This window comes from Aquarana catesbeiana, linkage group LG09 (assembly GCF_042186555.1).
Source record: "Aquarana catesbeiana isolate 2022-GZ linkage group LG09, ASM4218655v1, whole genome shotgun sequence".
Taxonomy (NCBI): Eukaryota; Metazoa; Chordata; class Amphibia; order Anura; family Ranidae; genus Aquarana; species Aquarana catesbeiana.
The window spans coordinates 217,988,038-218,003,072 of NC_133332.1; the positions used below are offsets into that span (position 1 = coordinate 217,988,038).

Sequence of the window (15,035 nt, forward strand, 5' to 3'; positions counted from 1 at the left end):
TCGGACTCACCTGTGGCAAGTATAGTGTGAATATCTAAGACTGGGATCCCTGGTGTTCTGATCATCGTTGGTGGCTAACCCTATACCACTGAATGACAGGGTGAAAGGAGCCATAAGCATGTATCAACAAATTATTATTATTTATTATTATACAGGATTTATATAGCGCCAACAGTTTGAGCAGCGCTTTACAACATGGGGCAGACAGTACACTTACAATACAAATCAATACAGGAGGGATCAGAGGGCCCTGCTCGTTAGAGCTTACAATCTAGAAGGGAGGGTCAAGTGGAGACAAAAGGTAATAACTGTGGGGGATGAGCTGATGGGGAAAAAAAAAAAAAAAAGAAAGTACAGTTGTTAGGTGTGGGTAGGGTTGGCTTCTCTGAAGAGAAGGGTTTTCAGGGATCTTCTGAAAGCTAATAAAGTAGGAGATAAGCGGACAGATTGGGGTAAGGAGTTCCATAGGATTGGAGAGGCTTTGGAAAAGGCCTGGAGGCGAGCATGGGAGGAGGTGATGAGGGAGCTAGAGAGAAGGAGGTCTTGAGAGGAACGAAGAGAGCGAGTAGGTTGGTATTTAGAGACTAAGCAAGTGATGTAGCTGGGGGCGAAATTGTGTATGGCTTTGTACGTAGTTGTTAGAATTTTGAATTTAATTCTTTGGCCGAGCGGAAGCCAGTGGAGGGATTGACAGAGAGGAGTGGCAGACACAGAGCGATTGGTAAGGTGGATGAGTCTGGCAGCGGCATTCATAATGGATTGAAGAGGTGATAGACTATGTAGAGGTAAGCCAATGAGGAGGGAGTTGCAGCAGTCAAGGCGAGAGATGACCAGCGAGTGAATTAAGAGCTTTGTTGTGTCATTGGTTAGAAAGGGGCGTATTTTGGAGATGTTGCGGAGGTTGAGGCGGCAGGATTTGGACAGTGATTGGATGTGTTGCTTGAAGGAGAGTTCAGAGTCTAGGACTACACCTAGAACCTTGGCATGTGGGGATGGGCTTATAGTTGTGCCATCGATTTTGACAGAGAGATCAGGGGAAGAGGCATAGGGGGGGAAAAAATTAGAAGTTCGGTTTTGGCTAGATTGAGTTTAAGGAAGTGGTGAGACATCCAGACTGATATATCTGAGAGTAAATTACTGATACGTGAGGAGACAGAGGGAGTGAGCTGAGGGGTAGAGAAATAGATTTGGGTGTCATCAGCATAGAGGTGGTATTGGAAGCCATGGGAGGCTATCGGTTGACCCAGGGAGGCAGTGTAGATTGAAAATAGTAGAGGTCCAAGAACAGAACCCTGAGGGACCCCAACAGAGAAAGGAAGAGGAGAGGAGGAAGTAGAGTTATAAGAAACGCTAAAGGTGCGGTTGGATAAGTAGGAAGAGAACCAGCGAAGTGTACAGTCACGGAGACCAAAGGCGTGTAGTTTACAATACAAATCAATACAGGAGGGATCAGAGGGCCCTGCTCGTTAGAGCTTACAATCTAGAAGGGAGGGTCAAGTGGAGACAAAAAGGTAATAACTGTGGGGGATGAGCTGATGGAAAAAAATGAAAGTACAGTTGTTAGGTGTGGGTAGGATAGGCTTCTCTGAAGAGAAGGGTTTTCAGGGATCTTCTGAAAGCTAATAAAGTAGGAGATAAGCGGCTATAACCCCTAAAAGACATGACATAAAATAATAATTACATTGCTGATTCAAGAATATAAAATACTCAGTGTGAAAATTCATGCACAATAACTAATTCAATAAACATAGTATTCAAATAAAGTCCTCCAAACAATACATGAAAACACCTTCAAACATAATTTCAAACGAAGCAATCCAATTTTTTTGCAGAAAAATCTCTGAACCAAGGCGACCACCACCATGAATACAGGAAAACTCACTCACCAAAAGTACATGCCTATCTCACCACAAGATTAGGCAAACACAACTTGCAATAATTCCAAAGATCTTCCTAACAGGTGCAGTCCTTCTAAAGGCTTAAAGAGGAAGTAAACCCTGGTGGGTTTTACTTCTTCTTTATTTCCCTGCAAAGGTAAAGCATAACAAATAAACTGCATCCAGGGGTGGACACGTGTCCAATCCACAGATAACCGCTGAATGTGCTGATATATACTTACAGCTGCAAACAGCCCCAGCTCTTTTCTGGCTGTCACTTTTAGTTGACCATACATGGGTCGAATTTTCTTTCCAAAATCGTAACTAAGAATTTTTGTTCGAATTTCGCACTATTAGTGGGCTGCAGCAACAGCCGATTTCTGTGCAGCCATGGAATTTGTTTTTCCAGAAATTTTCCATGCCCGATCATGCAAACAAATTTCTAATCAATGATTTGAAAATCGTGCGAGAAATATAATGGAAAAAGAAATGCGCATGAGCTGTGACCTGGAAAGAACAGAAGATTCCCAGCCACGAAAATTATTTTCTGTAGTGACATGAGGTGAAATTGAAGACTTGGTTGGTGAAATGTAAAATCAATGGCGGAACCATTGGATTACAAAATGCACAAAATTTCTGATTTTTGAAAGAAAATTATTTCGGAATTCAACCCATGTTTAGCCTGCATTAGTGGCTGATCATGATTGAAGCCCCTGGGATCCCAGCTGCAGGTAGTTGCAGTAGACTTGCTGCAGTAATATATAGGAGGGCTCTCAATGCCCATGTGAATGAGCCTTAACAGGCCTCCTCCCTATCCTGCGGCTGGACAGTAAAGTTAAAACGGATGAATTTATGAACACAGGCTGTGTACCGCATTGATGAATGCATCTCCTGTATATTTTAATATCTGGCCCCTGTCAAAAAATACTTGAACATGGCTGACTGAATGCAGCCACACAATCAATTTTTGTCAAACGAAGCAGGGCCACCCACTGAGCGATTTTAGCCTGGTTCCACACGAACTGCCAGAAATGTGCACAGTGTGTGGCCAGCTTTAATAATAACATTCATTCATGGGCCCAGTTATGACTGGTTCTCTTTAAGGTGAAATTTGTGGACTAGCTTTGTAAAAAGAAACTAGCCAATTTAGAGTAGCACTCTAGTAAATCAGGCAACCCTGTGTTCTGGGGCTAAGAAGATTTTTTTTCTGTTTGTGTATATTAAATCAAATTCCAGGGTGTGATCTGCACCCACTCCATGTACCATAACTGGGCCTCTCGGGACTGCCTTCCAAGCCAGCAATATCACAATTTCCTGTTATCTGCAGGAAGTGTCTGGAGGGAACGATTAAATATGAATCAGCAGAGAGAGAGGGGAGGATTTGTCTATTTTTTTTTTTATATACATCTATAGCTAGAAAGGATATAGAACTCTCTGTGCCGATGTAATCAGGGCTTGCGTAGAGGAATACATTCATGACTAGGCCTATAGGTTTAGGCCCACTAGAGGTCGTACTGGATGACCAGGCTAGAGGAGCTCCAAATCACCGTCTCCAAATCACCGTCTCTGTATACCCACCAAGTAACACAAAGCGAGGGGAATTTACTAAAACTGCAGCAAATAGAATCTGGGGCAGCGCTGCATGGCAACCAATCAGCTTCTAGCTTTTGTTTTTTAAAGCTTAACTGAACAAGCTAATGCTAGAAACTGATTGCCTACTATTGACAGTTGCTCCTGATCCGATATGCTCCAGTTTTAGTTCATCTCCCTCATCCTCTTGTGATCCCCCAACCCTGCTGTGCTAAATGCTTAACATAAGGAGGGTGACACAACTAGAGATGTACATCCTCCAGTAACAAAGTATCTCTGTCCTACCCAGCAACCACTCCCACTACAAGCCTAATTTTACCTTTCTTGTACAAAAGATTTTATTGAAAATATATATCGACAGAAAAGTGCAAAACAGTGATGGATACATCATGAATTAACTGGTATAAGGCTGCCGACATCCGGCGCCTAATTTTACCTTTCCGATGTCAAGTGGCAACTCAACACCAGGTGAATAAGGAAGTGACTTTGTGCCTTTGGCAGGAACACATAGGTGAAAGGTTTTAGTTTGTAATTAATATTTGCCTAATGTTGTTTGAATTTTTTTTGTTTGTTGCAGACCAATGATGCCGTCGGAGCAATGTGGAATTGGCTGTACTTCATCCCTCTCATCATTGTTGGCTCCTTCTTCATGCTGAACCTGGTCCTGGGTGTCCTGTCCGGGTGAGTGGTATTAAGTGACACATTGAGGTAGATTTACTAAAGGCAAATAGACTGTGCACTTAGCAAATGCCGTTGCTCCAGAGCTTAGTAAAATAAGATTCACTTTACAAAGAATACCCAATCACATGCAAGAAAAATTAAAAAACAGCATTTTTGCTTGAATATGATTGGATGGTGGAAGTCAGCAGAGCTCACCTCATTTACTAAGACTTGCAGACTGTACAGTCTATTTGCTTTTAGTAAATCCATCCCATAGCTTCTTTTCATTCTCTGTGCACAATTGATTGCTATGTTCCACACACAATGAAAGGCTGGCTATTTCTATACCCACTGGCTGTATACTGGCCAAGTTCTAAGAATTTCCACCACTTTCTACCAGAAATTTCCATCACAAAAAATATCGAACCAAGAAATCACCCGACTTCATCTGTGACATATAAAACTTAAAGCCCAACTTAAGCAAAAAGGTTTTGTTTCATCCTGGGCAAAGAAGGGTTTAAGCCTCTGTTTTTTTTGTGTTTCCATTAGGGAGATTTTACCCTCACTGTCTGTCATTACCAGAAGTAATTAGAAATATCTTCAATGACAGGCTAAAACAGACTTTAAAGTGGTACTAAAGGCTATTTTTTTTAAGTAAATAAAAAGTTATATTTGCCTTCTCTGTGCAATGATATTGCGCAGAGTCCCTTTTTTTTTCCCTAGGAAAGTCCCTTTTTTCTTCTGCCAGTGCTGTAGTCTCCACCTTCCTTCGGGTGCCTCCTTTTGCAAGCCGGGTGCTAAGAAGGCACCCACGCATGCGCAATCCCGCTGGGTCCCCAGCCAGGCTGTGTGGGTCCATAGACCCACACAGCAACAGTAAGCTATGCCCCCCGCTCCCTCCACACAAGAGTTGACTGACAGCAGTAGAAATTTTGCTGTCCTCAGTTTCTCCTCTGGAAGGAGGAAGTGAAGGGAGCAGTGCTGGAGCCAGAGACAGCAATGGAGCAGTGACATAGAACCAGGTAAGTGTTCAGGGATTGGGAAGGTAGATAGTGGGGCATTTTTTTACCTTAATGCAGGCAATGCATTAAGGTTAAAAAAAATAAGCTTTAGTACCACTTCAGGTAGAGTTAGAACCTCTAGCAATGTTTTTATTGATAGCCCTGTCCTCCTTTCCCACCAACAACCTCACCTTGTTTTTTGTAGGGGTGTCAATGAAACAGGAACTGAGGAAAAAACTGCCCAATGAGGTCACTGTCAGAAGTAAAACAGTTTGACCTGTTCAGTCAGTCTTGTAGTTCAGAGTTGGTTGGTAGTATGTGAAACACACAAAAGTTGCGTATAATCAGTGATCTTGTTAGGTACAGGAGCACCATCAATCCAGTTACAAGCGATTATGAGAACTTCCGTGATGGTTCAGCAGTTTTATCCTCCAACAGTATACATATGTGACTCTACGGCACCATAGTTTCCAGTAACATTGAATTACGGGAAATATTCACATAGGGTTGGCCATGGCCAGAATACAGTTTAACCCATTTAAACTTGAAAATAAAAAAGAATTCCAAATTAGAACTCCAAGCCAGGTGGCAATAATTCAAAACTTTATTGCAGATTCATGCTTGCTTGTTCTGCATGTGTTGATAGTACACTGGATGAAAGGAAGAACTTTGCCAGAGAGCCTGCCTAATACAGTCACTTCAACAGATGCAACATTGCAGTAAGATGGTACAACAAGCCAGTCTATCACAGGGGTTTCCGAAATTTCTAAACAAAGGGGCAGTTTACTGTCCTTCAGACTTCAAGTGGTCGGATTGTGGCCAGCGGGTGTGGAAATTTTTCTGGCATCAGTTAGAGTAAACATTACCACATTTGACATTAGTGGGAGGAATAGTATCCTGTCATTGGTATCATTGGGAGGAATAGTTCCCTGTTGTTGGTGTCAGTGGGAGAAATGGTGCCCCATTGTTGATGTTACCTGGCAGAATAGTGTCTCAAATCAATGGAAGGAATAGTGCCCCAAGGGCCAGATAAAAGCAATCAAAGGGCCGCATCTGGCCACAGTTTGGAGACCACTGGTCTATGACAGGGGTGTCAAACTCAATCTAATTTCGGGCCCTATCAGCATTATGGTTTCCCTCAAAGGGTATCTGCAGATATCTGCCATGGTGTTCTATCTGAACAGCCTCCAAAAAAAGTTTTTGGGTATGATACAAGCGGTGTGCAACCCTCCTTTTCAATTGGCATAGAATTTCATTATTCTCATAATTATAAGCAGATGTCTAGAGCACCCCTACCATCCCTTAATCACAGTGCCCCTCCTTTACCATGTGCTGCTGCCAGGAAGAAACAGGGGGCAGAACTGGGAAGATGAAAGTGCGGGGTCTAGAGGAGCACCAGAGGAGGGCTGGAGTCAGCTGAATGCTGAGACCAGGGGAGTTGGAGACTAGTGGGTGCTACGGGGGCACAGAGAGGCGCAGGATCTGTAGGAGGTCTTCCTCTCTCCTGCCGACTGCTGGGACAAGATGGGGGTGGAGACAAGGGGGTTGCTACAGCTGCAGGAGAAGTGCGAAAGCCACATGAAATGTCCCAGCGGTCCAGATATGTTTAACTCATGTGGTCTATGATTAGGAATCAAAAAGCCCCAACATTTTTAGTACCAAGCAGAGTACAGCCTTCTCAAAACAGAAAGTATCTGCATGTCTCAAGTTTCGTCCTGAATCTAAAATTTTAGGACAAAGGCCATAGCCATAGAGGTCATTCCTTATTTGCCCCTGGGGTTAGCTTTTCGTCAACCACTGATACAACCTAATGTTATAGAGACATTTACTCCAAACTGCATACGTAACTGTTGGCCATCATCAGTGCAGTGCAGGGAAACCATGTTAGCTTGCCTTTTCTTTTTTTGTGAAAAGGTGGACTTAGGCTCGATGCACATCTATGCATGTTGCTTTTGAGCGTTTCTGCAGTGCTTTTTGCGGTGCTTTCCGCTTTTTTGGACACGCATTTTTACCAAGATTTTGCGTTTTGCAGGTTTTTTTTACACTGTATATAGCTGGTTGCTAAGGAGGGGGCCAGGGCTCTGCACCCCCCACCCCAAAGCACCTTGCCCCCATGTTGATGGGGACAAGGGCCTCTTCCCGACAACCCTTGCCCAGTGGTTGTCGGGGTCTGCGGGCAGGTTGCTTATTGGAATCTGGAAGCCCCTTTTACAAGGGGGCCCCCAGATCCCGGCCCCCCCCCATGTGAATGACTATGGGGTACATTGTACCCCTACCCATTCACTAAAAAGAAGTAGTGTAGTGTTAAAAAATACAATAGACAGTTTTTGACAAGTCTTTTATTAAAAATCTTCTTCTTCTTCTCCGCTTCTTCCTCCATCTTCCCCCGCATCTTCATTCTCCGGTCTTCTCCTTCTCCCCCTGCTTCTTCTTCCGCTCTTCTTCTGTCTTCTTTGTCCGGTGTTTTTCTTCCTCTGCCGCCGCTCCCGCCGCCGACCCCCCTCCGATGCTGCGTCCTGCTAATCTGTCGGTGCCCATTTCCTGCATTTCTTAAATAACGATGGGACGTGGCAAATCAGATTACATCATCCGGAGGCCACGCCCCCTTGTGACTTCACCACCCGGGGCATGATGGGTCCGTGACGTCATTCACATGAGGGGGGCCGGGATCTGAGGGATAAGCCCCCCGCCCGCAGACCCCGACAAGCACCGCGCAAGGATTGTCGGGAAGAGGCCCTTGTCCCCATCAATGTGGGGGCAAGCACCCATCCCCCCATGTTTAAGGCATGCGGCCTGGATTGGTTTAGGAGGGGGGCGCTCGCTCGTCCCCTCCCTTTCCTAACCTGCATGCTTGGATAAGGGTCTGGTATGGATTTTGGGGGGACCCCCACGCGATTTTAAAAAAAATTTTGGTATGTGGGGGTCCCCTCCGACTCCATACTAGAGCCAAGGGCCTGGTATGGACCTGGGGGGGACACCACGCTGTTTTTTTTTTCACGATTTTTTTTTTAGACTGCATTTTTTTTTTTTTTTTTTACATTGAGTGGAAGCCAGCTGACAGCTGATGACTTATCGGTTGTTAAGTGGCGGCCAGCTTAAAAAAAGAACGCAAATCACAGCAAAATCGAGGTAAAAGCACGGTACTTGCGTTTTAGATGCGGGTCCATTGAATTCTATTACATGCAAAATGCTGCATTTTGTGGCAAAAAAGTCCCCAACCCTTTCCAAAAACGCAGAGGCACTAAATGCATTGATGTGAACATTTTCCATAGGAACCCATGTTAAAAAATGTCCATGCATTTCTGCAAAATGCATCAAAAAACGCATTAGTGTGAATCAAGCCTCAGACTTTAAGTTCTGTGCAGACTTCTGGAGAAGGCTGTGAACACATTACAGAAGCAGGTGGATAAGAATTTTGGGAAGTCCTGTTTGCATAGAGAGTACTGCTGCCATGGATGCTAGGACAGTTTTTTTGTCATTTAGGCCTGAGTCACACTGATGCAGTTTGGAACTCACAGTGAATTCTGTGCAGTTTCCGCACCGCATCAAAATTGCACCTCGTTCATGCAAACTGCTGTGGGTGTGTGTTAACGACACCCCGAAATCAGTTTGCAAAACGCAGTGCGATTTGCAGATTCGGGTCACATGGGTGGCAAAAAAAAGGGTCCCTTTGATGCGGATTGCAATGCGATTTTGAGTCATACAGAATGAAGGACTCAAATCGCACTGCTGCAGAATCGCATGTGATTTGAACAGGAATGCAGTGTGATTCCTGTCCAAATCGCATGCGTTTTCCACACCACATACATTGTTTATTAGGAAGTCGTCGATGGAAATGGAAAAGTCAGTTATTAACATCCAACTATGAAATGAGTTGTGAAACAATTGGATGCTATATTATTTTTTTAGAAGCTGAATTAAAAATGTAATTACCAAGCTTGACTGAGCCCTACAAAAAAATTGCGGTTTCGCAATTTTTTTTTTTTTTTTGACTAATGATTCTTGGAATCAACGTTCAATGTTTCTTAAAGATTCAGGAGAAAACTAGTTATTGATTAGAAGTGAAAAGGCACACCATTTGGTGTTCAATAGATTCTCCTGTTTGTGGCAGATTTTCAGTGAACCCGTAGCGGATTATCTGGGGTAATTTATTGCAATAATTTGGCTATGTGATCACATATGTCCCAAAGAGATGTGACAGATTCAAGAATCTATTTTAGGGTGCTTCTGGTTATTTGTATTACATTGCTGCAACTGATTGTTCCCTTATCTCCAAAGAAAAGGAAAAGCAATGTCCATTGCACGTTCTTTGCACACGTTCATTGGAGAAAAAGTTTAGTGCCGAGTCCTGACGCTGCATAGAGACCAGCAAATCTCTTGCCGGTTCTTCTTCAGACACCCTACAGTCTAAAGCTGGCATTTAGATGATGTTACTCTGTTTTCTACCTCTCCTCCGGGAACTCAAACACCCTCTCTAAGGAGGACGAGAGAGAATTGCCTTTGTTTGTCGCCATTGTTGTCATGCACCCCCCCACCAGTAAGTCTTGTTTGCCGGCGACTCTCGGAGTGACCTATCACTGAGCCCCACAGGGGGTAGACATCATAGCACAGGATCACACCGCTAGGCTGAGCTGCGACTCTAAATTATTCATCATAGAGCAGAGGATGACACGCGTCCAACGGTCTCTGTTCCGCTTTCATCTTTGTCTCCTTGCACAGCTTCTCCCGTTATTTCCTTCTCTATTTTAGTCCTCTTTCATTTCCTCTAAGGCTTGCAATTATTTTTTATCATTCCATTAAAATCAATCTGTCGTCTTACTGACCTCGCCAGCTCACATTAAAAGCCTGGACCATGGGTGTAACGAGATGCGACCTGGCCCCACAGAGATCCTTTTTAGGGCTCTTGGATCTCCAATTTTCATCTTAAAAGGAATCTTTAGGTTTTTTGAAGTTTTTTACTTTTATATGGGAATGGGATCAACTGACAAGGGCACTGTGGTATATATCAAACATTTCAGGTTTTTGTAACCTTTACCTAAAAGGAGCTTTTTAATGAGTATTTCATATTTTGAAGGCACTTGTCACTGAGTACTTTTTATGATTGCCTTTTTTTGTGGATTATTCCTCTATTGGCCATCTGTAGATTAGGCAATCAGTTGACATCCTTGCTGAACCATCTAGACAGTTTGTTGTTCCTTATCAGTCTGTGCACACTGCTAGATTTGCACTGTGGAGAAGAACAGTACAGAATGCAGCACTAATAAAGTTACTCATAGACTTGAGATAACAGTTACACCTAACATAGTCTGGTTATGTCCAAAATGTGGCTATCCGCATGTGTATTTAATCACAGATTATATATTTATTTAAATATTATATATAGAAACAAAGCTTTGAAATACATATTAAAAGATTATTTACATTAAAGGGCATGTCCACCCAAAAGTGATATTTTAGGTATAGGTGGAGCATGGTAGGAATGAGCTGGTTCCTTATATGCCTTTAATACCACATCAGCAAGATATTCCTGACCAGTATTGGGGGAACACTTCATAGGAGAAGGAAGCCCCAGGAAAGCCTTGATATCATTTGTCTGTAACAAAAATGTTTTACCTATAAAGGATTCTACAGTGTGCAGTGAATTCCTTCACTTGTGAACTATATTTGCAGCATGCTTTAGCGCCTGACAGTTAAGGTAGTGACCCAGCACATAGGGCTTGGGAGCGGCAGACAACTTCTTTCTGCCTCTACTGTTCCTGTCCACTTGGGGAATTTTGGGTGTCCCCACCTACCTTTGTCTGCTCCAGATCCTCCTGCTCTCTTTACCTTGAAGAAGCCTTGAGGAGGGCATCACCATCACTCCACATATCCCAGCTACTCCAGAGTAGCGAGTTGCTGGATTTGATGTTGTTACACAGAGGGTAGATATGTTATGTTATTATTCATGCTATTGTTGACTGTATGGAACTGGTGATTTGGGGTTACCAACTCAAGCCCCAATTCAGTTGATATACCATATTGTGGCACTCCTGACAGCCTAATCTACTGATCATATCTTGATTTTGGACAACTTTTAAACAGGGTTCCTGACCCTGACATTGACAAAATGGCCTCGTATGATACATCCTATCTTATGGCTTGGGCTGAGGCATCCCATCTACCGATGTTTGAAGAGGGTGAACCCCTCTAAATGGATGTATACCTGCTACTTGGCAACCCATAAAACTTTTTCCCATGTTTAACTGGTGTTTTCAGGGGGTTCTGTTCTGCCTAGGATCCGGGAAACCACTATTTTTGCTACAGGGCACATTGGACCATGCCCCTGTACTTATGGAGATTGTCTAGATTTTGGTTGGCTGACCCAAGGGTTGAGATGCCATACAGACAGGATATGTCCAAATACTGGTCCCTTAATGCACACATAGCCACTCCTTCCACTACCTTCCAAGGCCTTCATGAGAGGACATTTGCAGAACAATATAGGAGGGGTCAGGAAAGATATAAGAGCTGAATTTGGGTAAGCGGAGCAAAGAGTGTTGACTTGCCTATACACAAACTCAGGACCCCTCTGCTCATCTCTACAGCTAGTCCTTAAAAAGGTCCTGCTCCTTCGTACCACTAATACTAAAACCCAACTGCTTCATCAATCCCGAACAATTTTTTTCTCATCTCACCTTCCAGGACGGCAACACATGAGAGATGATAGGCTCCTCCCTACAGGAAACACAATCAGTTCACAGCTGGTAAAAGGCCCAACTTTTCCTCTTGTTCCTCAGTATTGATTGTGTTTCTCCTACAGGGAAACTTTTTAGTTTTTTTTCTCTAACCAGAAAAGACTAAGAAAGTCGGATGGTACCCCTGTGAGTCAGGTTTAGGAACACCAGTGAGGGCCGCACTAACCTGCTGCCTTAGAGCTTCTCACAGGTCGCCAATGGTGTTCTGCAGGTGGTCCGGGTGTAGCTAAGATTCCCCCGCCTTTGCATGCTGCTAAGCAGCTCGGCTCTCCTCCTGTCTTCTCCTGTGTGCAGCGTGTGCCATTTTCCCAGAGTCCAGAGGAGGTAAGATACCAGGGGAGGACCTACCGCGCTCCAAACCTCAATCTGAAAGCGGAACTTCCAGCCAGAACAGGAAAGGGGAGGAGCGCGCCCAACGCGACCCAGGAAGTGAGGATAAGCGTGGAGGAGATGCCGGATCAGCGCGGCTGTGGAGGCTGAGAGACTCCTGCTCCTACCAGGACTCAGGGAGCTACAGGGAGCGAAAGTATGCCAAATCCCACCTCATGGAGAAGGAGGATGGAAAGGCAGCACAGGTGGCTGCAGGCACGAGCAAGCCAGGACCCGGTAAGACCCTTTGCTAACTACTATGGGGAGTGACACTAGGGTAGCCTTTAGTTGTTCCTGGGAAAGCCCCCATGCGCTCACCTTTGGGGGCCTGCAGCCATGTTAAGGGGGAGCAGGAGGAGTGACCTGTGATTGTTTCCTCTTCTTTTGCAGATTCCCCAAGCGGAGCTCAGGAGGTCTCTAAAAAAACACCCTGTACATCCCCTAGCACTAGCTGAACCAAGAAGTGCAGTAATTGTGGTGAAAGATTGTCTAAATCCCACACCAAACCATTTTGCTATTTCAATGTATTAGCAAATTGGCAGGGAAGGAGGCCTCAAGTTTATTGAAAGATTTTCTTAAATCTGTTCAGGAAGAAATTTTGGCCACTATTCAATCTTTACACACCTCTGCAACTGCACCCCAGGTAGCAAGCCCAGAGGAACTCACCCCGTAAGGGGGTCCCTCCTCTCAGGAGAGTTTACTTTCCAAACCAGGACTAAGTGTCTTTTTGCCGCTCTCTCAGGCACTTTCCCTGGCGCAGACCAGGGAAGAGGTAGAGAGCCAGGAAAATCTGAGCCCAGTTCAGAAGAGAAGGGTCATCTAGGTCTGGATAGTGATACAGAAGATGTCAGAGTAAACATCTCTTTGGCCGGGAAGACTTGGAAGGACTCCTTCAAGCTATTTATGCTACTGAAGAGATTCCTGAACCAGCTAAAGAAACCTCTGCACAGGATAAGATGTACAGGGGGTTGGTAAAAAAAACAATCAAGGGTTTTTCCCCTACATCAGTCCTTGAAAGATTTAATTCTTCAAGAATGGGAGTTTCCTGACAGGAGTTTGGTCAGATCTAAAAGCTGGAAAAGAAGATTCCCCTACGAGGAGAAGGCGGCGGAAAAGTTCTTAAAGGTTCCAAAACTGGACGCCGCCCTTTCCCAGGTGACGAAAAAATCTGACCTCACCTTTGAGGATGCAGGAAACATCCAGGATTGCAATGGATCGCAAATCAGAATCCTTGCTGAAAAAAACATGGGAGGCCAATTCCTCCGCTATGGCTCCAGCATTAGCAGCAACCTGCGCTGCAAGAAATGCGGACTTCTGGATAGAAAGACTTACTACCCTGTGAAAGGCGTTTGTTAAGCCTCAGGAAGTCATAGTTTCCGTTTCAGTAATAGGAAGGGCGGTGGCCTTCTTGGCGGATGCGGCTGTGGATACAGTAAAAAACAGGTGCCCTTATTAACTCAGCCAGGAGAGCAATATGGGTTAAAGCCTGGGATGGCAATCTCACTTCAAAGGCCAAGCTGTGCGGTCTCCCCTTTGAGGGATTGTTGCTGTTTGGGCCAGGCCTAGATAAAGTTTTGTCCAGGTCCTCAGAGAAGGGGAAAAAATGTCCCATCAAACCCAGACGGGAAAGGTACAGGAAATTTTTTCGAGGCCCCTCGGGACAAAACCAACAAAAATCTAAGAAAGAACCCAACAGAAAGTGGGGTACGGTAGAGGTAGGTAAAAAGGCAATTTGCTCTTTCCTTCTCCAGGCCAAAGCACAAAAGATACCAAGTGACGCCAGAATCAGGGTAGGGGGCAGGCTGTCTGAACTTTCTTCCTGCTGGGAAAAAAAATGAGACCATCCTTACATCACCAAACTGATCAGAGAGGGCTATCGCCTAGAGTTCTCATCAAAGCCCCCACCTATGATTATGTTAACACACCCTCCCAAGGATGCAAAAAAAAAGAGCGCTACTGGAAGGGATTCAGGAACTGGTGGAAGAACAGGTGGTAGTTCCAGTACCAAAAGACCAGCTATACCAAGGCTTTTACTCACCCATTTTCGTGGTACCCAAGCCTTCGGAGAAGTACCGCCTTATCATAAACCTCAGAAACTTAAACAAATTCCTAGAATTCAAAAGGTTTTCCATGGAGAGTATTTACTCAGTCCAGAAAAACCTGTTAAAAGATGTTTTCATGACTACCCTGGATCTCAGGGATGCCTATTTATCTTCCCGGAACATCAGGCATTCCTGCGATTTGCGGTGGTAACCCAGGAAGGGGTTCTTCACTGGCAGTTCAGGGCACTTCCCTTCAGACTAGCGGCAAGTATAAGGATCTTTACGAAGATCATGGCAGAGGCAGTGGCCTATCTTCATCTCCAGGGGGTAGCTTTAATGCCTTACCTGGACGACCTGCTCATCTTTGGTCCATCAGCCACTTAGTTGGAAACAGATACCCAAAGGGTAATTTCAGCCCTGCAAAAGCTGGGCTGGCTGGTAAACAGGGAGAAATCATCCCTGGAGCCAGCTCAGGTCCAAACCTACCTAGGTTACCGGGTAGACTCTCGGGCTCAAAAACTCATCCTCCCAAGGGAAAAGGTAAAGAAAGTAGTTGCAGTCGTCAAAAGGCTGATAGGAGCCTCTGCGTGTTCCAGGAGAGAGATCCTCAGGGTTCTAGGACTCTTGTCAGCCAGCATTCCAGCAGTCGTGTGGGCACAACTGCACTCAGGAGACCTTTAGTTTTTCCACCTTGCCTCTTGGGACAAAAGGACTGAATCCCTGGACGAAAGCCTAATTATGGTCATTCCCAAGCAATCTGGA

The 15,035-nt window shown here is 44.7% G+C and overlaps 1 protein-coding gene across 10 annotated transcripts in view; it reads left to right on the plus strand.

The window, feature by feature from the left end:
• Positions 1-15,035, plus strand: part of CACNA1B (calcium voltage-gated channel subunit alpha1 B) — a 404,014-nt gene that overhangs the window by 208,644 nt on the left and 180,335 nt on the right. For all 10 annotated transcript variants that reach the window (XM_073599719.1, XM_073599724.1, XM_073599718.1 and 7 more), the window contains exon 6: positions 4,045-4,148. In XM_073599719.1, coding sequence (XP_073455820.1) covers positions 4,045-4,148 — 104 coding nt within the window. The remainder of the gene's footprint in view (positions 1-4,044; positions 4,149-15,035) is intronic.